This window comes from Heterocephalus glaber, unplaced genomic scaffold (assembly GCF_053883595.1).
Source record: "Heterocephalus glaber isolate CG9 unplaced genomic scaffold, H.glaber_assembly_v1.0 deba00001745, whole genome shotgun sequence".
In the NCBI taxonomy this organism is placed as follows: Eukaryota; Metazoa; Chordata; class Mammalia; order Rodentia; family Bathyergidae; genus Heterocephalus; species Heterocephalus glaber.
In genome coordinates this window covers 2,666,028-2,691,441 of record NW_028258451.1, presented here as the reverse complement: position 1 = coordinate 2,691,441, position 25,414 = coordinate 2,666,028, and the positions used below count along the sequence as shown (strand labels likewise).

Below are 25,414 nucleotides of genomic sequence, written 5' to 3'. Positions count from 1 at the left end.
CTTTCCCCCTGCCCCACTCCGGCCACAGGGAACAGGGAACTTCTGCATAACTAAGGCATGACCTCTCTTTGTCAGTGACTCTCTGCCTAGTTAAGGACTTTCTGCCCCACCGGTTTCGTGGCCAGATGTTCCCGTGTAAGATAGGGGCTTCCTGGAAACTGTTACTCCATCCCCCCAACTGAAACTTGTTGCCACATACCCTAGCCCCAATCACCCACCCCCACCAATGGCCTAGTGCTCTCCCACCTGCAAAACCCTATATAAGCTTCCAGCTCAGCTCATGCAGTTGCTGGTCTCCATTCTGAGTCAGCCCGGCAGGCTGCAGACTGTCACCCCCAATACAGGCTTGCTGCTTGAACGCCTCTGTGGGTCCCCTTCTTCGTCGACCCTTTCACCTTTAGTTTAGACTGATCACACTGGATTTAGCACTCCATTCAAGGAAATCCCAACCACCCAAATCTCTCTTTTTTCTTTCTTCTTCTTTCTGTCTCACTATGTAGTTCAGACTGGCCTCAAACTCACTATGTAACCCCGACTGCCCTTAACTCACGGCTATTCTCCTGCCTTAGCCTCTCAAGTGCTGAGATTATAGGGATGTGCCAGCACGCCCGGCCTGACACTTAAGGTTTTTGCTTTATGATTTTTTTTTTAGCACGTGTTAGCAGTTCTTTATTGGGAGTTGGTGCACGTATATACACATCTTAACTTTGTTGTGTCTGTACCCTCCCCTTCCACACCGTCTCTCCTCCATCTCTTGGTTCAATTTCTTTTTTAAAAAATTTATATATTAATTGCTACATTTTAGGTATACATTTACATTTATCATTGGGTGTTTGTAACTGTACATGATGTATCTTGGTTCTTATTTTTTTCCTCATTACCTATGGACCCTTCACCTCCTCCACCCTTCCCTATTTACATAGATTTCATTTCCTTTTTTTGCTTTCTCATAATTTTTCCTTCCCCTTCTTCCCTTTCCCCTTCCCCTCCCACCACCCCTCCACCTTTGGACCTTTTCCTATTTCAAATTATCAATTATTCATTTTAATCATTTTCATCCTTATTTACACTTTCAGTTTCTCATACTAGAGATACTATTCAGTATTTACATGTGTGTCCTATTTATTTCACTTAAGTGTATGGCCTCAGTATGCATCCATTTAGCTATAGATGACTAGTTTCTCATTCTTTATGGCTGAGTAGTACTCCATTTTATTAAAAAAAACCACATCTTCTTTATCCAGTTTCCAGCTGATGGGCACTTGGGCTGTTTCCAATCCTTAGCTATTACAAATTGTGCCGCTATAAACACAGGTGCACATATATCACTGTGGTATGATTCTTTTAATTCTTTGGGGAAGATACCCAGTAGGGGAATAGCTGGGTCAAATGGGACCTCTAGTCCTAGTTCTTTGAGGTATCTCCATACGAATTTCCACAGTGGTTGCACCAGTCTGCACTCCCACCAACAATGGAGAAGGGTTCCTTGGTTCCATTTCTTGTTGCTGCAAAAAAAAATCTATCTCCATTTCCTATTATCTTTTATTTTGCTGAGGTTTTTTTTGTTTGTTGAGACAGGGTCTCGTTACATAGTTCAGGCTGGCCTCAAAGTCATGGCCATTCTCCTGCCTCAGCCTCCCAGGTGCTGGGACTATAGGCATGCACCACCTCACTAGGCTAGCTCTTTAATTTATACTTTAGGTTTCTTGTATAAGAGAAAGTATGCAATAATTTAGCTCATGTGACTGATTTATTTCACTTACAATTATGATCTTTTTTTTTTTTTTGTACCAGGGATCAAACGCAGGTCCTTGTGCTTGCAAAGCAGGCAGCAGAACCACTGAGCTAAATCCCTGGCCTTTACAATTATGGTCTTAAGATGCATCCATTTTTTGTTTAAAAAGACTCAGATTTAGCCTTGTAACATTGTACTACATTGCGTATAAATGTCACATTTTCTTTAACCATCTGTTTGTTGATGGACATATAGGCTGCTTCCAAGATTTAGCTATTTATTATGAGTTGTACTGCTATACAATGGGTATGAATGTTAACACTATATGATGCCTTTAATTTTTTCAAGATAACTAGACGGGGAATAGCTGAGTTCGATAAACTTTCTTGTTTTGGAAACTAGAAAAACTGATTTCCATAGTGGATTTTCTAGTTTACATTCCCACCAATAGGATAGAAAGGTTCTTTTCCCCCCTGCCTGGCCCGCATTTGTTATTTGATTTCTTCCTGATAGCCATTTTTTTCTAGAGTAAGATGGAATCTGTTTTAATTTGCATTTTTCTAATGGCCAGACATGGTGGATATGTTTTCATGTTTTCACTAGCCTTTTGTACTTCTTCTGAAAAGTATCTATTCATTTCAGTTGCCCATTTTTGACTGAGTCTTTTTTTCTTTTTTTTGGTACCGGGGATCAAACTTGGGTCCTTGTGCTTTTGAGGCAGGTGGTGGAACCACTGAACTAAATTCCCGGCCCAATTGAGTCTTATTTTGAGGGGCCTCCTTTTTTGTCTGTTATTCATATATTGTAGATATTAGTCCTCTGTAAATTCTTTCCCCGTTATTATTTCCTTTATTGTACAATGTGATATGATCACATTTTTTTTTGGTACTGGGGATTGAACTCAGGACCCTCCGCTTGCAAGGCAGGCAGGCACAGCACCACTGAGCTAAATCCCCAGCATCCCACTGATTCTTGATGTTTCTTGTGTAACTAAGGTTCTCTTCAGAAATTCCAAGCCCACTTCAAGAGTTTTACCTATTTTATCTTCCACCAGATTGTTTTGACATTTAGATCTTTGATCTATTTTGATTTTAGTTTAGTACTTGGTGAGAGACATGGGTCTAGATTCCATCTTCTGCATGTGTACAGGCAGTTTTCCCAGCACCTTTTGCTAAAGAGGGTGTTTTCTCCAGCATGCTTTTGGCCCCTTTGTCACAGATCAGGAATGTTTTTCCATACTGTATTCCATTCCATTAATTCACATGTCTGTTTCAGTGTAGGACTTTCTCTTGTGGGAACTCCCCTACAACCACACTGAAGCAACTCCAGCTATAGGTTTGCTTAAACAACACTCATGATTTTAGATACAAATCTTCTCAACCAAATTGGGGGAAATTTATTGGAGGGATACAAGGCTGTATTAACATTAATAATTCAGTCAAAGCAAAGCATATTACAGCAGGTTACAGGGAGACAGGCTAAATAATTGAAACACTCATTCTTAACAAAAGCCTCAACACCTGGGGAAAATTTCTAAACTAGATAAAGAGCATCTATGTGAAACCATATAGCTATGACATGTAGTGCTCAACATTGAATGTTTTCTACAAACACTAATTACATGGTAAGTATATCTACTTTTATCATTTTATTCAACATCATGGAAGATCCTATACTATAACAGAAGAAAAGTAAATAAAAGGAATACATATGAGAAACTGGTTCATTGTTCATTAATTTTATGAAGAGAATCCTCAGGAATGTATAAAAATTACTGACAAGGCTGGGGATTTAGCTCAGTGGTGCTGCGCCTGCCTTGCAAGCACAAGGTCCTGAGTTCATCCCCAGTAACCCAAAAAACAAACAAAAAAACTCTGGAAAGTCATATTCAAGATCAGCATTTAAAAAATAATTGTACTTCACTCTAACACCAATGATCATATGAAAGAAATTAAAAATTTAGTATGAACCTAGCTAAGATAGTATTTATCATCCAAGCTATTCAGGAGACTAAGGCAGGAGGATCCCTTGAGACCAGGAGTTAAAGGGGAAACACAGAGGCCCCATGTCTTAAATCAGAAAAACTTTTAAAACCACCCCCCCAAAAGAACCCCTCAGTGTCACATAAAATGGTCCCACAAAGGTGTCAACAACAACAACAAAATTGATGGGACACACCTGTAATTCCAGCTACTGTGAATGCTGTGAAAGCAGAAAGATCACAAGTTCTAGGCCAATCAGGGCAATTTAGTGAGATCCTGTCTCAAAATAAATTAAGAAATGGCGTGGGTGAATCTCAGTGATGGAGCATCTACCTAGCACAACTAAACCCAGGATTCAATCCCAATACTGCACCCCCCCCAATAAAATAAAATACCCAGGATTTATTACCTGAAAATTACCAAACATTTATGAAAAAAAAGGGGATTTAGAGAAAAAAACAAATTCATGGACTGGAAGGCTCAACATACAAAACATCACCAAAATAATCTATATAGTTTTAAGGCAATTTCTACAAAAATAACTGAAAGATGCTTTCTAAATACATAAATTTAAAGTCAGATCAATAAAATTGATATCTAAAACAATTTTTACCAGAAGAGGGTAGAATCACTTTACATATTTGAAAATTAAGTAGATAGCTATAACAAAACAAGGTATCTGTAATTTTAGCACTCAGGAGGGTGAGGCAGGAGGATTGCCCTGAGTTTGAGGCCAGCCTGGGCTACAAAGTGAGTTCAAGTCCAGCCTGAAGTATATAGTGAGACCCTGTCTGAAAAACCTGAAAGAAAAAGACAAAAAGGATAGTATGGTACTGACAGAGGTTTTGGATCTCTGCCAATAAAACAATTACAAAACCAGATAATTAACAGAGAGCACAGAAACAGACCAATGTGAATATGCCCAGTTGATTTATGACTAAGTCATAAAAGCAAGTTCATAGTTAGGAGTCTTTAGAATGGTGCTAGAACAAATGAATATAAATATTGTTTAATGAATGTCCAGACTTATGATGGAGGTGTTATCTGGACTTACAACTCATCCATTTGGGGGGGTACAGCTCTGTAATTTTGTTGATAGAGCCTCAATGTCTTTTTTTGTACAGTATACTTTGTTTATACAGTATTCTAACTTTTGCTGATTGTATTATATGGTACTGTATTTTATGTTGTTACACATTACATGTAAGAGTTATACAAATAAAAGCAGTCATCAAGTTGGAGTTTCCTTTGACCACTTCTTTGTTCTGAGCATTGTACATACTATATACAATTCTTCATTTAGCAACCAGTTAATTTAACAACCTAGATGGAGGAACGGAATTGTCATTAAATGAAGAATGTCTGTATTCCTCAACAAAAGAAATTAATTGAATCTAATCCTTGGATAATACAAAAATTACCTTAACATGGATCAGAGTTTTAAGTGGAAAAGGTAAAGTATAAAACTTTGAGAAGGAGCGGGCAAGGTGGCATACACCTATAATCCCAGCACCCTGAGAGGCTGAGGCAGGAGAATCAAATTTCGAGTCTACCCTGGGCAACTTATTGACTTAGCATGATCCTGTCTCAAAAAAAGGGGGCCAAGGTGGGGTGGAATGTAGTTGTGCACAGCCTCTGGGTTCCATCCCCTAGTAACACAAAACAGGCAAACAAACAAAACTATCCTTCATATAACATTTCAGCATATACTAGAAATATGTGGCTGAGGCCTTTCCTAAGAGCACAATGGCCATTGAATTCTCACGGGTAAATACTCAGATGTAGAAGACTGTGGACTGGGTCATTTTCAAACATGACTCTAGACAATAAATGATTATTTACATTTTTTTAATAGAGATGCCACTAACCCAGTTTCTCTGTGGTATGAATGACCAGAGTCTGTGTTAGATGATTCCCTTGAACACTGATGTTCGTCAGTGGTTATGTGAAGAAAATTTTTCCCCAATATGAGTCCTTCAATGTTGACAGAGGCTTGCACACTTGTGAAAGGCTTTCCCTCATCTCTGACGCTAGCTGCGATTTTCCCTGTGTGCATCCTTTGATGGTACCGGAGGGAGGAGCTGAGGCTGAAGGCCTTTCCACATTCATTGCATTTATAGGGCTTATCTCCAGTGTGAATGTTGGAGTGCTGAATGAGGTTTGTGCTCCGTGAAAAGGTTTTCCCACACTCCATGCATTTGTAGGGCTTCTCCTCATTGTGAATCCGATGGTGCCTTATCAGGTGTGACCTGCGGTTGAAGGCCTTCCCACATTCCATGCACTCATAAGGCTTCTCTCCCGTGTGGATGCTGACATGGCGGATGAGGTCTTTCCGATTGGTAAAGGCTTTCCCACACTCTTTGCACTCGAAGGGTTTTTCTCCAGTGTGAGCCCTTCTGTGCAAGGTCAAAGTAGAATAGTGGGCGAATGCCTTTCCACACTCACTGCACACATACGGCTTCTCCCCAGTGTGGATGCGCTGGTGCTGCTTGAGGTGTGGCTCACGGAGGAAGGCCTTCCCGCACTCCACACACTTATAGGGCTTCTCCCCAGTGTGGATGACATAATGGTGAATGAGGCCTGCAATCTCACAGAATCCTCTCCCACACTCATTGCATTGGAAAGGTTTCACTCCCTTGTGAGTCTGTTGGTGCCACGTGAGGTAAGACCGTTGGTTGAAGGCCTTGCCACACTCTGAGCACTGATAGGGCTTCTCTCCCGTGTGGAAGATGTTGTGACGATTGAAAGCTCGTCTATCTCGAAAGGCTTTGCCACACTCTTTGCACACAAAAGGTTTTTCTCCAGTGTGCATTCTGTTATGCAAAACAAATGTAGAGCGATGGGCAAAGGCCTGTCCACATTCACTGCACTTATAAGGCTTCTCTCCACTGTGCGTACGTTGGTGCTGAGTAAGATATGATTTCCGGCTAAAGGCTTTGTCACACTCCAAGCACATATACGGCCTCTCCCTGGTATGGACAATATGGTGCTGGAGGAGGTGAGTGCTCTTGCGGAAGGTCTTTCCACACTCTGTACATTCGTAGCGCTTCACTCCTGTGTGAATCCACTTATGTTGAATAAGTAAGCGTTCATTCTTAAACACTTTCCCACATTCCTTGCATTTGTAGGAATTTTCTCCTTCACGGATCGAGGGATCTGCAGCTGGCATATTAGAATCACAGATACAGGTAGCTGGGTCTGGAGAGATGTGCTCCTGCACAGACCTTGAACACACACTATCAGCTGATCCCATGCCATCATGTCCAGGGCTTCTATTCCCAGGAAGCTTCTCCCTTGGGGCCTCCATCCCTGGTCTAAGTCTTTTCTGCACTTCACAGGGCTCATCCTGACCCTGGTGCAGACCCAACAGGAAGTCCCCAGAGGCTCCTTCTGTCTGATGATCATGAACCAAGGCTCCCTCAGGCCAGGACTGGTAAGCAAGAGTGGGTTTCATGCTGTTAAGTTTTGTGCTGTTACCTGAAGGAAACACAATAAACAAAAGGGATTGTGAGTGACAGCAACACTAGAGAAAGGAAATCAGCATTTCAGTAAGAATAAGATGAAAAACAAGACTCTACTCCCGGAATGATCTGAAATCCAGGAAACCCAGTTTTGTAATGTCTTTCTTTTTGTCCCTAGGACTCTTAAAACTTTCTTGTTTTCACACAATATCACCATTTTTCATTATGAACTGCAAATGTGATACTTAGGTAATACTCATGTGATACTTGTGATGCTTCTTTTTTTTTTTTGGTACTGGTGATTGAACTCGGGTCCTTGCGCTTGTGCATCAGGTGGTGAAACCACTGAGCTAAATCCTTGGCCCTACTTGTGATACTTTTTTTTGTGTGTGTGTGTGAGGGATACCGGAGATCAAACTCAGGACCTTGTACTTGCAAGGCAGGCACAGTGCTGCTGAGCTAAATCGCCGGACCTCTCACGTGATACTTTATCACATTGAGTCAGAAATGCTTCAGTGATGAAGCAATACAGAGGAAGCTCAGTTCACAAGCTTAATTTGTTCTACAATTCTTATCATAAACTGAATCAAATTTCCTGATGAAGTTCAATGTATATAATTTAATGTATTCTGGGCCACGGATCTAGCTCAGTGGTGCTGCCACCTGCCTCGCAAGCACAAGGTCCTGAGTTTGATCCCTGGTACCAAAAAAAGTAAAAATTTAGGGCCAGGGATTTAGCTCAGTGGTTCCAACGCCTGCCTTGCAAGCGCAAGGTCCCAAGTTCGATCCCTGGTGCCAAAATAATAATAATAATAATAATGCATTCTGACCCCTACGAACTTGGTAGCAAACAGAATCAAATTTTCTCACAAGGTTATAATGTAAATAAGGTTAATGTAAATAAAGTTAATCCATTCTGAACCATATATAGTTTTCTTTTTTTTTTTTTTTTGGTACTGAGGATTGAACTTGGGACCTTGCGCTTGAGAGGCAGGCAGCAGAACCACTGAGCTAAATTGTAGTTTTCTAACCACAAAAATAGAAACCAAGTACAACATAGTACAGTATGAAGAGAGAGAACACTAACCTTGCGTGGGGCAACTTCTGGTGTGGACAGAAAGGTGGGTGGGGAAGAGGTTATTGTTTGGAGGGAGAGTATCCCTCCATACAGATAATGAGGAGATCTCTTTCAGGGGCTTCCTCTCTTCTTTATCTCTTAGCTGCAAGGTCAATTTTGATGAAAAATCTAATTTCACTTGTTTTTTTTTTTCTGTGCTGCACAACCCTCTGGAAATGAGAGATCATGTTATTGTACATCATATTCAACACTGTTCATTACAGTTATCTTGGAGTCATGCTTCTCAAAGAAATCCTGGCACTAATTCCATTTTTCCATAATGGATTTTATCAAATCACTGCTAAACTCCTGCATGTCTTCCTCTTCCTCAGTGGAGTGCTCCTCAAACGCCTTTGGCTGCTCACTCTGGAGTTCAGCAAGTTCTTCTGTCATCCACTCCTCCTTGTGGTCCTCAACAAGCTCCTCTATGTCTGCACAACCGATGTCCAGACCCATACTCTTGCCCATGGATACAATCCCCTCCACTACCTGTGCATCAGACCCTTCAAAGTAACATTCAGTGACATAGTATAGCCAGTTTCCTCTAGGTTGAGTTTAAGGTTTGGTATATGACATCTTTCCAGGCTTTGAAAATGAGGATGATGCAATGGAAGACATGCTTCTTCCAGAACTTTGAAATGCTTCTTCCAGAACTCTTTCAAAGTCAAGGATGTCTCTTTAGTTACATTAAAATATGCAGTGAAGAGTGCCTTTGTGTACAACTTCTTGAAGTTACAGATCACTTGCTAGTCCATAGGCTGCAGAAGAGGTGTCATGTTCGAGGGGAGGAACTTGACCTTTATGAAGTCATACTCAGCATCTATATCATTCATCAAGCTGGAGGGTGGGCCAGGGCACTGTCTATCATAAGAAAGCACCTTTGAGGCAACTGATTGTCAGAAATACATATATATATATTTTTTTTTTAATTGGTACATTTTAGATACACATGATGACAACATCCATCAAGGGGAATTTATTTCTATACATGATATATTTTGCTTCTTTTTTTCCCATTTCTCTCCCCTCCCTTCAACCTCTCTTCCTCTCCTGGTTTACAAAAGGCTTTGTTTCCATTTTTTCCCTTGTCCCTTATTTCACTTTTCCCTCCTCTCACGTCCCCATTCTCATTTGAACATTTTCTTCCCATTTCCCAATATCTATTATATATTTTGGTCCATATTTACCCTTTCAGTTTCTCATACCAGAAAAACAATGCAATATTTAAACAAGTTTCACTTCAGAGTATGGTCTCAATGTGCTTCCATTTAACTAGAAATGTCTCAAGCTGGTTATTCTTTATGGGAGAGTAGTACTCCATTGTATAAAAAACCCACATCTTCTTTATCCCTTGGTTGATTGACGGGCATTTGGGCTGTTTCCAAGATTTAGCTATTATAAACTGTGCCACTATAAACATATGTGTGCATATATCACTGTGATATAATGTTTTTAATTATTTCGGGAAGATACCAAGAAGAGAAATAGCTCAGTTGAATGGAACCTCTAGTTTTGGTTTTTTGAGGAATCTCCACACTGATTTCCACAGTGGATGCACCAGTCTACACTCCCACCAACGGTGGAGAAGGGTTCCTTTTTCCCCACATCCCCTCTAGCATTTGTTATTGGTTAATTTTGTGATAGCAACCATTGTTTGTGAAGATTGAATCTCAGTGCTGTTTCAATTTACATCTCTTCAATGAACAGCGATGTTAAACATTTTTTCATATATTTATTTACCATTTCTACTTTTTCATCTGAGAAGTGTCTATTCATTTCAGATGCCCATTTTTGGACTGAGTCTTTAAATTTGGAGGGGTCTGAGTTTTTTGAGTTCTTTATATATTCTAGATATTAGTCTTTTGTCTGAAGGACTGTTGGCAAAAAGAGTTTTCCTACCTGTGGGTTGTCTCTTCACTCTGTTGGTAGTTTCCTTTGCTGTACAAAAGGTTTTGAATTAAGATGAGATCCCAGCTGCTGATTCTTTGTGATATTTCCTCTGCAACTGCAGTTTTGTTTATAAAGTATTTGCCGGGACAGGGATTTAGCTCAGTGGTTCCACTGCCTGTCCTGAAAGCACAAGGACCTGAGTTTGATCCCCAATACCAAAAACAAAACAAAAAGTATTTGCCTACGCCATTGTTTTCCAGAGTTCTACCTATTCTATTTTGCAGCAGATTTAGTGTTTTTGTTTTAATATTTTGATCTTTGATCCATTTTTATTTCATTTTAGTGCACAGTGAAAGGTATGAGTCTAGTTTTAATCTGTGGCATGTGAAAAGCCAGGTTTTTCCAGCATCATTTATTAAAGACGGTATCTTGGGGCCAGGGATTTAGCTCAGTGGTTCCACCACCTGGCTCGAAAGCGCAAGGTCCTGAGCTTGATCCCCGGTACCAAAAAAAAGATGGCATCTTTCTTCCATTGAAGGTGTTAGGCTCTTTTGTCAAAGGTGCCTGAGGGTGTTTGGAGTTGCTTCTGCTTCTAATCTGTTCCACTGATTCTTGAGTGTTTTTTGTTTGTTTGTTTTTTGTTTTTGCAAGTACAATGGTGTTTTTATCACAGTAGCTCTGTAGTATAATTTCAAGTCAGGGATTGTGATGCTCCCTGCCTTGCCTTTGTTGCCAACAATTGTTTTTGCTATTTTAGGTCTCTTCTGATTACAAATGAATTTTAGGATTATTTTCTCTAATTCTGTGAGACAGAGTATTGGTATTTTGGTCAGGATTACATTAAATGTGTATAACAAGTTTGTTAGTAAGGCCATTTTAACTATATTGGTTCTTCCTTTCCAAGAATAAGGGATATCTTTCCATTTTCTGATATTCTCTTCAATCTCATTTTTCAGAATACCATAGTTTTCCATGTAGAGGTTTTTACTTCCTTCATTAAACTGATTCCTAGGTATTTCATTTTTTTAGATGCTATTGTGAAAGGGATTGTTTCTCTAATTCCTCTCTGTGAATTAATTATTTGTGTATGGAAAGGCTATTGATTTTTGAGTGACTTTGTATCCAGCTGTGGCACTGAATTTGGTTATTAAATCTAAAAGTCTTTTGGTGGAGTTTTGGAGGTTTTCTATATAGAGTATCATGTCATCCACAAATAATGATAATTTAACTTGTTACATTCCTATCCTTATTTCTTTTACTTCCTTCTCTTGTCTAATTGCTCTGGCTAGTGTTTCCAGAACTATATTGAACAAAGAGTGTTAACAGTGGACATCTTTGTCTTGTTCCTGATTTTAGAGTGAAAGCACTCAGTTTTTGTCTTTAATATGATCTTGGTTGTTGGTTTGTCTTACATGGATTTTATGAGAGTGAGATAAAGACCATCTAAACAAATTTTCTGTAGGGTTTTTATCATGAATGGGTGCTGGACCTTGTCAAATGCTTTTTCTGCATCTACTGAGAAGATCATATAGTTTTTGTCCTTGGCGCTGTTAATATAGTGTATTACATTTACTGATTTGCATATGTTGAACCATCCATGCATCCCTTGGATGAATCCAACTTGGTCATGATATATAATCTTGATGATTTGCTGCATTCTACTTGCCAGTATCTTACTGAGGATTTTTGCACCTATATTCATTAGGAAGACTGGCCTGTAATTCTTTTTGATTGGATCCTTTTCAGGTTTTGGAATCAAGGTAATGCTTGCTTCCAGAAATGACTTTGGGAGTATTCCTTCACTTTCAATTTCATTAAAGAGTTTGAGAAACAGTGGCAATAGGTCTTCTCTAAATTTTTTGTAGAATTCAGCAGTGAATCCTTCACGGCCTGGGCTTTTCTTTGTTGGTAGGTTTTTAGTTACATCTTCAATTCAATGACTGGTATAAGTTCATTTAAAATTTGTAGAGCCAGGGATTTAACTCAGTGATTCCACCACCTGCCTCGCAAGCACAAGGACCCGAGTTCAATCCCTGGTACAAAAAAAAAAAAAATTTGAGTAAAATTTTTATATCTTCTTAACAAAGCTTTGATAATTCATATATATCTAGGAATCTTTCCATTTTTTGTGGTTTCCATCTTATTAGAACAAATGTTCTCAAAGAATGTATTGATGATCTTCTGGATTTCTGCAGGATCTGTTGTGATTTCACCCTTTTCAGTCCTAATTGCATAGATTTGAGTCTTATCCTTCCTGTTTTGGATAAAATTGGCTAAGGGTTTGTCAATTTTAATCTCTCAAAGACCCAACTCTGATTCATTGAGTCTTTCTATTGTTTTCTTAGTTTTCATTGCATTAATTTCTGCTTTATCTTTTTTTTTTTTGGAACTGGGGATTGAACTTGGGACCTTGTGCTTGCAAGACAGGTGGTGGAACCAGAGCTAAATCCCCAGCCCAGCCTTGCTTTGATCTTTATAATCTCTAGCTCTTCTTTTTCTAGAAGCTTGAGGTTCAACATTAGGTTGTTTATTTGAGCCCACTCTGTTTTTCTGATGTGGAAGCTCACCACTATAAATTACCCTCACAGGACTACTTTCATGGCATCCCATAAGTTCTGGTAAGTTGCAATGGCATTATTGTTTAATTGTAGAAACAGTCTAATTTCTTCTTTAATTTCATCTGTGACCCATTGGTTGCTCAGGAGACTCTTATTCAATTCTCATGTCTTTACAAAGTTCTTGTGGTTTCTTTTACCACTGACTTCCAATTTCATTGCACTATGATCTGATAATATGCATGAGATAATTTCTATTCCTTTATAATTACTTAAGTATGTTCTATCAGCTAGTATATGGTCTATTTTGGAAAACTTCCTGTGTGCAGCTGAGTAGAATGTGCATTCTAATGTTGTGGCATAGAACACTCTGCAAACATCAACTAAGTCCATTTGTTGAAATACCTGGTTCAGTTCTGACATTTGAGGGGTTTTTCTAGTTATTTGTGACAGTTGGGTATTGAGTTCCCCTAGTACAATTTTATTCGTGCTCTCTTGATTTTTCATGTCTGTTAATATTTGTTTTATATAGTTGTGTGCACTAGTACTTGGTGCATATATATTTGTGACTGTTATCGCTTCCTGTTAGATTGTTCTCTTTACAAGGACGTAGTGACCTTCTTTGTCTTTCTTAGTCAGTCTTGGCTTGGAATCCACTTTGTCTGCAAATAGAATACCTAACCCTACTTTTTTCCTGAGTTCCTGTCACATAGAGTATTGTTTTCCATCCTTTGACATTAAATCTATAAATTTCTTTTTAAATTAAATGTGTGTCTTGTATGTAGTATATTGTCGGAACTTGCTTCTTGATCCATTCTGCCAGTCTGTTTCTTTTGATTGGTAAATTGCAACCATTTACATTGATGGTTATAACTGATGTGTGTAGACTTATCTTTCGTTCTGTTGGAGTTCATGGAGTTGGAGTCCTTCTTATCTTTTTCTAAAATGTTCTTTGTTACATTTTGGAGTGCTGATTTGGTGGTCATGATTTTCTTCAGGTGTTCTCTGTCACAGAAGTATCTTATTACTCTACCAATTTTGAAATACAGTTTTGCAGAGTACATCAATCTGGGATGGAGGTTGTTTTCCTTTAGGGCTTGAAATACTTCACTCCCAGCTTTCCTTGAGAGTTTGTATTGCTAAGTCTGCTGTGATTCTGATGGGCTTTCTTTTATAGGTGATTTATTTCTTTTCTCTAACAGCTTTTAATACTCTGTTCTCATGTTGGATTTCTGGAATCTTAACTATTATATGCCTTGGGTAAGATTTTTTTTTATTATGGTTAACTGGAGCTGTATATGCCTCACTTAACTGTATATCAAATTCTTTTTCCTTGTTTGGGAAGTTTTGTTTTTACTTCTGTGAATAGGTTTTTTTTAATGTCATTTGTGCTATCTCCTGCTTTTTCATTGAGTCTGATCAATCTTATGTTACTCTTCCTCGCTTCATCTAGCAGTTGTTGGATTGATTTCTCACAGTCCATTGCTATTTTAAAGAAATCTTCCTTTTTCATGATCACTATCTGTAATCCTGTCTTCTCTGATATTCTGTCCTCACATTGGATCATTCTACTACATATACTTCAATGGAACTTTTTTGTTTTTTTTCAGTACTGGGGATCAAATTCAGGACCTTATGCTAGCAAGGCAGGTGTGGTGCCACTGAGCTACATCTTGGGCCCCTTCGGTGGAATTTTTAATCTTCTGGATATCTGTTTGAATCTGTTTTATGGATTCCATTTCTTTCCTATGCTGGGCATTCATGGTTTCTATCACGTTCCCAAGCTCCTCTATTTTTTTTTAATCTGTACGTGCTCTAATCACTAAGCATGTCTTTCATTATGGTTACCATCTCTGTAGTTATCTCAGAAATCATTTCTGATTTGTTTTGTAGAGCCTCATTCATCTGCTTTGTTACTTTCACTGTTACCACTTCAGAGAGTCCAGGTGAGTGACTTTTGAACTGTTTCACCTCACTGCCCTCTAGGTTTACCTTTGGTGAGCTGGAAGTCTGAGGCTGCATCTTGCTTAAGTGTCTTCATTTTCTTTTTTTGTTGCTGTTAATTCCTGGGTTGATGCTTATACATTCCTTATGGCAATTACGGCAATTAGCTTTATTGATAGTATTTAGAAACCTTAGACAATGACTATTTCTCAGAGATGTCTTCTAGGTGTAGTGGCTTTTGGATTGTGTCTTGCAAGATCCTACCTCTTCAATTGATTGTGAATGAGAAGTTTCTGCCTATTTGCCCTGCCCCCTGATTCTTTGGCACTGGCTCATAGTGTTGTTTATGACCCTTAGGCAATCTCAGTCCTGACATAGGGAAGCACAACTAATCAGAACAACTGTCACATGGGTTAAAGTAGTACAATCAGTAATAACAATAGAGTCAAACATAGCCTAGAAAATAACAAACTGCGGTAACTATTGATTTGCTATCTTTAACCATCTGAACTATATTTGGCGATATATAACAAAAATCTAAAACAAACTGAAAAATTGTATGCAATAAATATGCCTTCAATATGGTGATTTTACCCTCAAGGGAGAAAATTTAAGAGGTTGGTGGGAAAAATAGAAAAATAGAACAGGAAGAGATTAGAAGCAAGGTTGGAGTACAAAAGATTATGCAAATGTTGGGAAACCGGTGAAGAAGACTAGAGGAAAGAAAGAAGGAAGAAATATAAACAAGAACAGAACAGAACAACAATTAAAAACTGCAGTGTTCACACTCATATAAAGACAAGAAAAAAAGAAAGTAAAACAAAAACAAAAACAAAAAAAATGAATAAGAAAAAAAAAAAAGTCCACTTCAGGGGTGTCTCTGTTGTCACTGGTTGACAGAATGGGCAGACAGAGCCCAGATCTGTGTTGAGTAATACCAGCAAGCCAGCTGTAGATTTATGAGGGGGTAGTGGATAATCCCATCAAGCCTGCACCTTCAGTTACACTGAAGTTCAGGTTTGTGTCTGGCTCTGAGATTGGAATCATATTTGTTCGACCTGCAACAGTCTGTGCATCCCCTGCCAGCTTGAACTCTGTTGCTTAACCTCTTGCTGACCTGACCTCACTTCTGCCTCACCCTGATCTTGGGAGCTGCTCAATGGAGCCAGCATTTGCTCTGAGTTGAGCTCAGTTGGCTCCTCTCCAAGATGGCTACCAGCCAACTGCTCTCTCCTGAGGGACATCTGAACCTGAATAACTCACCAGCAAATGTAGTCCACTGCATGTACCTCTCCATTGCACTGAACCATCTTTGTGAAGGCTCCTAGGGTCACCAGTAGTCACTGTGTCTGCAGGTTCAGGCCACCCTTTCCACAGTGAGTCAGGGCTCAGGGACAAAGTGCTACTTGCCACCTCCTTCTTCTTCACTGAAGTTTCTTTGTTCTCTTCATGGGCTTCAATTTTCATGAAACTTTTGCTGGGTCCTGAGGACCCACTTCCCTCCTTCTTCTCTTCCATGCATAGGTATATTCCAGCATCTGGACACCAAATCTCAGAGAGGCTGCTTCTCTGCTGTCCACCATTCTGCCATCTTTCCAGAAGTCCTTCATTCCAGAAAGGTATTTCTTAATGGTGGGCCCCCAAACCTTATATAACCACTCAATGAACAATTCCCTTGTGACCCAAGCTTTTGCATTGGCCCTCCACATGACAAGCAATTTGACCTTGTTCACATTCTGTTCCCTGAATGTATGAGGAGTCTGGGAATGGTATAACACTAGTGGCTTAATCTTCAGATCAGTGTTTGCATTTGCACACAGCAAAAGCATCAATCTGTCCTTTATGGGCTTGTCCCCTGATAGTTCCTTTTCCTCCTGTATGACATAGGTTCTGTTCAGGATCTTCTTCCATAAGAGCCCTGTGTCATCATAGTTGAACATTTGTTGAGTGTTCATGAATTCTGAGAATTTTTCTCTTGTAGGCTTCTGCAGCATTCTTATCAGAACTGGAAGCCTTACCATGTTTTATCACACTGTGGATACCACTTCCCTTATGGAATTTATGAAACCACCCTCTATTGGCTTTAAATTCATCACTTGTTGCGCTTGTAGAGGGGTTTTCTTGCAGTAAATTATTGTACAATTTCCTGGCTTTTTCACAGACTGTAGCTTCACCAATGCTATCACCTGCCAGCTGTTTCTCATTCAAATACACTAAAAAAAGTTTTTCTACTTCTTCCAGCACTTGTGTCCTCTGCTTGCTTAACACTGGTATTCCTATTGCCATATCTGCTCCTTTAATGGCATCTTTATTCCTCAAAATAGTCAAGATTGTCAACTTCACCATCTTGTACTCTGAGGCCACATCAGTCACATGAATACCACACTCACGCTTTTCTATAATTTCCTTCTTCAGTTCAATGACTATTTTCTTCAAACCCCTCTTACCATACTTGCCCTGCACTTTCTTGTTGCCTTCATTATTGCTGTGCACATTCTTGTCACCTTCATTACCATCCTGCATATTCTGGTTACCTTTATTACCATTCTGCACATTCTGGTTACCTTCATTACCATTCTCCACTTTCTTTTTACCATAATGCTTGCTCTGCATTTTCTTTCAAGCTGTGCTGGGTTGAATGATACTGTACAGTACTATATGTGCTAAAAAGCAAAAAAGCTTCACAGTAAGTGTGCACAGGTTTATCTGCGACTGTAATCTCGACTAGAGGAAGCCATGACCACGTATCAGAGTGGGGAAGATGGATGGTTGCATTTGTGTTCATGTGAGGAATATGGCTGTGATCATGTTTGCCACTTGATGCAGAGTTTGAGAATGGAAGCAAAATTCTACTGAATACTTCAAATTGTTTGTGCATAGAAGTTTGTGAACTGAGGCATTACTCTACTGGATCAAACTCCTCATTTCTACAGTACAAAATTCATTTACAAAGAAATAATGTCTAGGGCCGGGGATTTAGCTCAGTGGTTCTGGCGCCTACCTCAAAAGAGCACGGACCCGAGTTCGATTCCCAGTACCAAAAAATAAATAAATAAATAATGTCTAGTACAGCTCAGCACCAGATTCTTGAGACTTTTTTGAAGGGAAACTCAGAGGGAGTGCCTGGGGCAGATGACAGTGTCTGAAATTGAGACTCCCACTCACAGTCAAGACTAGGGAGGAGAAGACAAGTAATAACATCACCAAATGGATCACCAAAGGGAAGAGACACTGGCTCTGAAGTGTGCCAATCAACGTACATGATGGCCCCAATGCTCTCAGAAGCCAAGATGGAGACAGGGAAGGCTTAAAGTCACTCTGGGGCTCTACAAAACAGCAGAAGCACGAAGACACAAAGTAAGGGATCTTCTGAGTCTGACTGATGCTCAGGGGATGTGTGGGAGGAGGCATGAAATGACAGAATGCAGAACACACTGTTAAGGACTGTTCACAGTTCAGAAGGAAAGCTAAAATACACCATTCATTAGGATAACAGGAATAATACAAGTAGCTTCCTTTTACTGAGCTACTCACTATGGTCAGGTGTCATATGTAATCTATTACATCCTCAATCACACAACGACAATGTATTATCACGATGAATCTTTAGGAACGGAGTACAGTGGAACAAGCTTGGGCACAGTCCCCGGCCTCTAGACACAAGTGTGTCTGAATGTGCTGTTACTGAGTGTGAGGTGGGGAAGAGGACTGGCATCTTCACTTCCTCATCTCCCCTATGCCTACCGGAGACGGCCAGGGAAGCATCAGCCACTATGCTGTGCAGAGGGCACAGGGTCCATGAATCCCTGCATGGCACCAAGGTCCATGATGACAGAGAGACTACAGGTTAAGGGCATCATGGATTCCACTGCCCCAGAGGCCACAAAAAAGATGGTTCCCAGAGTGCAGAGGCAAGGATCACTTGTGAACCTGCAAGCTGCCATCACCCCCACCCTCCAAGCTACTGGTACCGTCACCTTCCCCAGGCCCAGCACCCACCTGGACAGAAGCTCTGGGATAGGTCATCTTTGGCTTTCCTTAATGCCTGTCTGTGCTCCAACTGGGAAAGCAGCTCTGACTTGGACAAAGGACAGCCTGTTCATGGAGAAGGAGACACAAGGATTGGTGAGATAAAAGAATCTTTGCAATCTACCCTGGATCTTCAGGATGGGGAACAGACCTTGAAGCAGAGCTTCAGAGAACTACAACCTAGAAGCAAACTACAAAATGGCATCTTTGGAATCGATGTACTGCAGGAAGTACAACTGGTTGCATAGACAAACCTAATTCCCTTTGATTTCCACCCTACAGGATCTGAACACTTTCTAGACATATTTCCCTGGTATATTTTCTTTTCTTACTTTCTTTTTTTTGTGTGTGTGTGTGTGATATTCTTGATTGAACCCAAGGCCTTCAGCCTGAGCTGTTGCTACAGAAATCTCGGAAAGAAATACACAGAGACACAGAATTCAGATAAAATAATACAATTTCTTCTCGCAAGTGGGTGGGAATGCCAGAAACCAGTCTGGTCCATATCCACGCCACCTTTGTTCAGCATTTCCCTTTTTATATCCTTTTTACCATTATGTCATCCCTAGTGGTCTTTGATATGTAAATACAATTCCAGTTCCGATTTACAAGTCACAGACACAAGATAGGGCATTTACATTGTAAATTCACCCTGGCATGGTAACTTTGTTAGGTTAATGAAGTTACGGTTAGAGTCAGATAATCCTCACCTTAAACAAGGAGTTACAGGAAAAACAAATCTTAAAAGAACACATTACTTATTTTGCTTCTACAATTACCTTAATATTCAATCTATTAAGTTATCTAAAACTTTTCTGTATTGCTGTATCTTCAGCTCTATTTTTGTACTTTTTTATTTTGAGACCGGATCTCTCTAAGTTGCTGAATTGTACAAGGTGGGCTACAACAAGTGATCCTCCTGCCTCTGTATCCCACACTGCTAGGAATATAGGCATATGCTATGGTAGCTGGCTGGTAGTTGTAATTAATTCAAGTCATAGAACCTCCACCTCCCTGTAAACTGGCAAGACCTACGGATGTTTACTTGCCATTCGGACCAACTGAAACAAAACCCCTGAGGGTGATGACTAGGCACTGGATTTTAATCACTGGGCCCAGGATATTGTAGCCTGCACGCATCCCTGATGATCAGTAGTCAGGTAGACAAGTAACCTCACTGAACACCCAAATAAAAGAAAGACTCTAAATTCCAGGAAGGGCTGCATGAGATATCTTCTACCCCTTGTTGTCGTACTGGCATGCTGGGACTTCTACGAGGTACCCGCTAAAGACCTGGATGAAGGACATGAAGCAGAAACACAAAAAGCTACAAAAACATGCACAAGTCGAGTAGATAAGATCCTCCTTACAAGGTAGGTAAGGTAAGACCCTCCTTACAAGGGGAAGACTGAACTGGATGGTCACATACAACTAAGACTTCAACAACAGATTTGCCAGGGTCAAAGACACAGGAATCTAGAGGCACCAGAGCCACAAAGCCTTGGCCTAGTTAGAGGCAGTTCACTGAGGGGCAGGAAAGGTATATTTAATACACCAACCATGGACTGAAACTTCTAAAACTGTGATCTAAAATGTACCTTGCCTCTTTTAAGTTGTGGATGTCAGGCACTTTGTTCCAGCAATGAGAGAAAGTGGCTAAGACAGGCATATGCAGACATTCGCATGAACATCAAATATCATCAACATTTTACAAGACAAAGGACTTTTACCACTGAGTAATGCAAAGGACAGGATCCAATAATGAAGATACATACTTGATAATGAATATATTAAGCTTTATGAAGGACTCACAATAATGGTCTTATTTTCTATATTTGCTAAGGGTGAGGATGCCAGAAAAATATAATACAGTGTGAATAGATAAAAAAATGTGTACATGCAAAAAAAAAATTGAAGACAGGGAATTTAGGGCCTAAAAGACTATATGACCATTTTCTTTCACAAAATGACACAGAAGACAGAAGGCCACTATGGAAACAATGACAGAGACCTTCAAAGAAAAGTCAGGATAAGATAGTCTGAGCCACAGCACTACTATACTCCCTCCCAGGGAATTTATCAGTCCCTCAGAGGATCCAGTGAGAAAGGTTACCTTTGGGTTCTGCCCAATACCCTAATGCCCTTCCAATATAGCCCTCTCTTTTGGTTGTGATCAAACACAGACTGTTTTGTCTCCCAATTCTTACTGAGACACAAAAAATCAAAAAGAAACAGGTGGAGTCAAAGAAATGACAGAAGCTGTGCTGACTAAGGAGGGTAGTTCCTGAGGCCTTGATGACCAGTTAGGCCTGGAGTTGGAGGTCAGAGAGAAAGAGTGCCCAGTGGCTACAAGGCTGAGAGGGGAGCCTTACCCACAGCTATGAGAAGCCCACAGGTCTCCAGCATCACCTCCCAGTATAAGGTCCTCTTGGAAAGGTCCAGCTGATCCCATTCCTCCTGATTGAATCTTATAACCACATCTTCGAAGGTCACAGCCACCTAAGAAGTCAAACACAGGAAGCAGAATTTGCCTTAGGACTGCTGGATAGGATAAGGCTGTGTCATCTGAGCACAGCAAGACATGGACACCCATGGATCAAATCACTAAACATCCCCAGAGGGCTCAGCTCTGTGCTGTGCTCCAGCGTAAGGAGGATGCTGATTGGACAGATTGCAGCAATATGCTTCAGAGAAGTTGCATAGGCAGGAAAGCAATGCAGACTGAGACAAGTTTAGGACAATTCCAAATGGACTATAAGACAGAGCAAATGCTCTGAGATAGAGAAGAATAGGACATAAAAACAACAAAAATAATACAGCAGTGAAAGGAACAGCGCTTTAGTCTTACTGTGTTTCTGGCTCCTGTTGTGGACTTTCTGTACCATAGCCAAGGGACTAGAAGACAACAGTTCAGAAGCCAACCTCCTTGGGTTAAAAATAAACTCCAGAAAGCAACACCTACTTACTGTGTGACCATGAGACACTTGTTTAAGTCTCTAATCTCGAATCAATAAAGCACTTCTTTACTTCTTCATGAGTACAAAAAATAAAGAAAAAATGCTTGTAAAAGAAAAAATGGGTGATGGACCACAGTCCCACAAGTGATCACTATCATCATCTCCATTTCAAACCCATAGACCAGAGGTCCGGGAAGCTCTACCAGTTTACCCAGACTTTATATAAGAGACAGAATTTTAATCCAGGCTCAACAAGTGGGCAATCTACTCTTGCAGAGATGACATTCCTCTGCAAGCAAAATTAACTCAGTTAATGAGATTGCAATGAATTCCAAATAAGTCTCACTACTGTATCCGTATCAGCCACTTCTGAAAATATTTCTGTGGACTTGGGGGAAGGGGCATCATCATCCATCTCACTAAACAGACATCTGAGGTAGTAGTATCTGTCTGCTAAATGCCAGGGCCTGGAAGCTTCTTCTACATTCCTTTGGGAAATTGCTTCTGGAATTTCCTCCTGGAAAATTCAAAGTGAACCACTATTGTTTTTCCTACCTGAACTTTGCCAAGACTTACACTTGAAACTAAGACACTTTAGAAAGAAGGAACAGAAGTTCAAGACAGCATAGCAGGCTATGGCCACAAGAACCTGGGGTCTGGACTGGCCGTGATGTCCTGGTAAGTCATATGTAACATCCATCAAAAGATGGTATAATGGTGCAATCCTGGAATCCTAGCTACTTAGGAGGCTGAGGTAGGAGGATCACAAGTTTTAGGAAAGATAGGCCAACTTAATAAAAGAAGCTGGGATGTACATTAGCACAGGAGTACTTGCCTAGCATTCTTAAGGCCTTATATTCATTCCTTCTATCATTTATTTATTTATACATACCAGGGATGAACTCAGGACCTTGCGCTTGTGAGGCAGGCTGCAGCACCACTGAGCTAAATCCCTGGCCAAGCCCCTATATTCAATCAGAATTTTGGCCAGAAAAGGAAATCACACTGGTGATTTAGCTCAGTGGTTCCGCTGCCTGCCCCACAAGCGCAAGGTCCCCAGTTTGATCCCTGGTACCAAAAAAAAAAAAAAGGAAATCACAATCTGGCCCACCCAGGATAGGAGTCAGCAGGTGGGGGAGGACCCACAGGTCTCCTGAGGACTCCTTTTAAACCAATGAACCTTTCCTGAGTGACAGCGGTCTCCCTGCCTGAGAGCCCATGTGCCCAACTCTACAGTCTTGAATGAGGCACGCTCGACTTGCAATTTACTTTAGGTGACTTCTCCAGACCTCCCCATGCACTGTGTAGAGAACATGATAACAACAGAACAGGTTACTGATGATGGGCATGGTAGTTTCTGATCAGAGCAGAAAGGGAGGCCATGCAGATTCAGAGGCAGCGTCTCCAGCAAGGCCAAATGCAGGACAAGGCTGCAAAGCAGAAGAGATCTTCGTGTTGTCAGGCTGCTGGGTTTCAAGACAAGGAACCAGGAGAAACCAAGACCAGGTCGGGAGAGGGCGCAGGGCGGGTGACGGGGACTCAAGGCCACAGTGTGGGGCTGCGTTTATGAAAAGTGTGAGCTGACACCGCAGATGGAGCTGCACTCACCCTACAGCCTCCTTCCCTGGAAAACTGGGGATGAAGCAACTCACAACCACGGCCTCCTCTCTGGAATAAATGACGACCAAGAGAAACGCGGGCTGTCTTAGCCTCAGCCTCTCAAACTAGCAGAGGAACCGCGGAGCCAGAACCCTCGTCCACTCACCTGCGCCGCCGCCATCGCGGACGCCGAGGACCGAGGGGCAGGCGACCTCCAGCGCCTCCCCAGCCTGGGTGGGTGATTTTGGTGGACGGACCCGTTCCCAGCCTCAGTTTCCCCCATGTAAAATGCGTACGCTGGCGGCCGTGGAGACCTTGGGCGAGCGCCGCCCCCGGGACACCCCGTCAGAGAGGAGGAGGTGCCAGGCTCTCAGAGGACGCGGAGAAAGGAGGATTGGTCCGGTCGGCCTCGCCCGCACCTTTCACGACGAGGCCCCCAAACTCAGTCATAAGCGGTCAGGCGCAGGGAGATGACTCGAGCTAGAGCAGCAGGATGTCCCGCCTCCGAGTCCTGCAAGAAACGCCCCTCTCCTGGGCAATGATTGGTCCAGTCCAGGCGCCTTCCGGGTAACGCAGGTTTTTTTCTCTGGCATCCACCTAGCGGTGGAGACCGTCAAAAAACATATTTTTACGTGCGTTTGGCACAGGGCTGTCTTCTTACAATGCACATAATTCGCCCAAACAGAGCCTCAGCAAAGGGGAACATACTGGGGTCAAGGTACGTACAAAGAGCTCATTCTGGTCCTAGTCTGTGACTTCCCGGTCTCGGTTGAGTCGATACAGATAAACATTTCAAGGGCGTCTGGGGAAGGGACAGAGCCAACACATACACGTGGAACAGCTTTGTGTGGTTTTGATGCCAGGCTAACATGAATGGGCAGTCTAAACGTGTAGTCACTACGAGTCACTGCAAGGATCAAGGAGATGCAAAGAGACTAGTACTTAAAACTTGAGAGCGATTTTACCGGACAGCAGGGAAAAAGCAAGAGTAAACAAACGGACCGGGAGAGATCACACAACTACAGCCGCCTTAAGGCCTAAGAATGTAGAATCTTGAGGAAGCCTGTGAAAAGGTGATAATCAAAAAAACAAATGGTGTGGGCAGGCTTAGGAGATGGCACACAGAAAGGCCATTTCCTCCTTCAACAGTCCAAGAGGTGGAGAAAAGACTTCTGAAGAATCTTTATCTGTTATGCTTGGGCCTTTTCAGAAGTATCAGGCAATGAGGAGGGCATGTGAAGCTGAATACTTTTCTAAAATTCCATCACTCAGATCCTTGGAGACCTACTACCTCAGTGGTCTTTATCTGGTTACGACTATTTCACTTCGACAGCCCATCTTGGCATTGATCTCACCTCCATCCATGGTGCTCTACCTTGTCTTGCTCCGTGCACTGACCTCTGTGCTTTCTAAATTACATGGAAATGGCTCGTTTTCTTTGCTTAATTCTTAAAATTTAGTACCTCATTAATTCAGCATATTATTTTTAAATGTCAATTTTTATTATTCAAATATGGTGAGGCTAAAAGATCACAAGTTGCCAAGAGGTAGAGCACACATCATGGCATGTTGGGCCAGGTGGGGAAGCACAGTACAAGAGTTGGTCAAACAGCAGTAAGGGGAAAGCAAGGGCAAGACTGTTTATTGTGTTTTTGCAGCAAGGAATGATCAAGGGAATAAATAAGCTAGGTAGGTTTCAGATTTTTTATTAGTACATTTGCTTCATGCAGTTTACAATTATTATGGAGAGTGGTTACATGTACATATTACAGCTTTTTAAAAAAATCCCCTTCCCCTTCCCTCCTCCCCCTTCACCTTAGAGTTCCCCAATATCCTTTTGCATACTCGTTGATATTGTCTTAGCGCATTTTATGGCATATAGTGTTGACATTAATTGGTATTACATTCCTGTACATGGCATATCTTCATCCCTCTCATTTCCCCTTCCCCTTTTCATCCTTGTTCCCTAGCATGTTAGTTTCAGTAGAGGCTGTCCCCAGTTACTGGATATCTGGCCCTGGGTTAGTGATGGCAGATAGTTCCTCCATTTGTGAGACCTTCATAAAAGCAGTTGAAAGATGAAGGTTCTGGAGTGTTTGGTTTGCATATGAAAGGTGTACACCGAGGAAAGTCCTTTGCTACCAC

General features: G+C 41.2%; 1 protein-coding gene across 7 annotated transcripts; it reads right to left on the bottom strand.

Annotated features, from left to right (window-relative positions):
- Positions 1–3,106: 3,106 nt before the first annotated feature.
- On the bottom strand, positions 3,107–23,774 carry LOC101713087 (zinc finger protein 543-like). 7 transcript variants are annotated; one of them, XM_087201070.1, is made up of 5 exons: positions 23,436–23,766; positions 21,123–21,212; positions 18,684–18,779; positions 5,586–7,194; positions 3,107–4,517 (listed from the first exon to the last, which is right to left on the bottom strand). In XM_087201070.1, exons 2-5 carry the CDS (start codon positions 21,163–21,165, stop codon positions 4,412–4,414), a joined length of 1,854 nt encoding a protein of 617 aa, XP_087057196.1. In that variant the 5' UTR covers positions 21,166–21,212; positions 23,436–23,766; the 3' UTR covers positions 3,107–4,411. The 7 variants fall into 7 exon arrangements, with proteins under 7 accessions (XP_087057196.1, XP_087057200.1, XP_087057195.1 ...); XM_087201074.1 differs by lacking the exon at positions 21,123–21,212 and adding an exon at positions 10,195–10,365; XM_087201069.1 differs by having other exon boundaries at positions 21,086–21,212; positions 23,436–23,765.
- Positions 23,775–25,414: the final 1,640 nt, after the last annotated feature.

Coding starts and splice junctions, on each gene's coding strand:
- LOC101713087 (XM_087201069.1), bottom strand. CDS start 23,552: ATGGGGGAAACTGAGGCTGGGAACGGGTCCGTCCACCAAAATCACCCA. Junction 18,780..21,085: donor TGGGCTTCTCATAGCTGTGG/GTAAGGCTCCCC, acceptor CTCCATGAACAG/GCTGTCCTTTGTCCAAGTCA. Junction 4,518..5,585: donor TCATACCACAGAGAAACTGG/GTTAGTGGCATC, acceptor TTTTTCTTTCAG/GTTTTTCAGACAGGGTCTCA.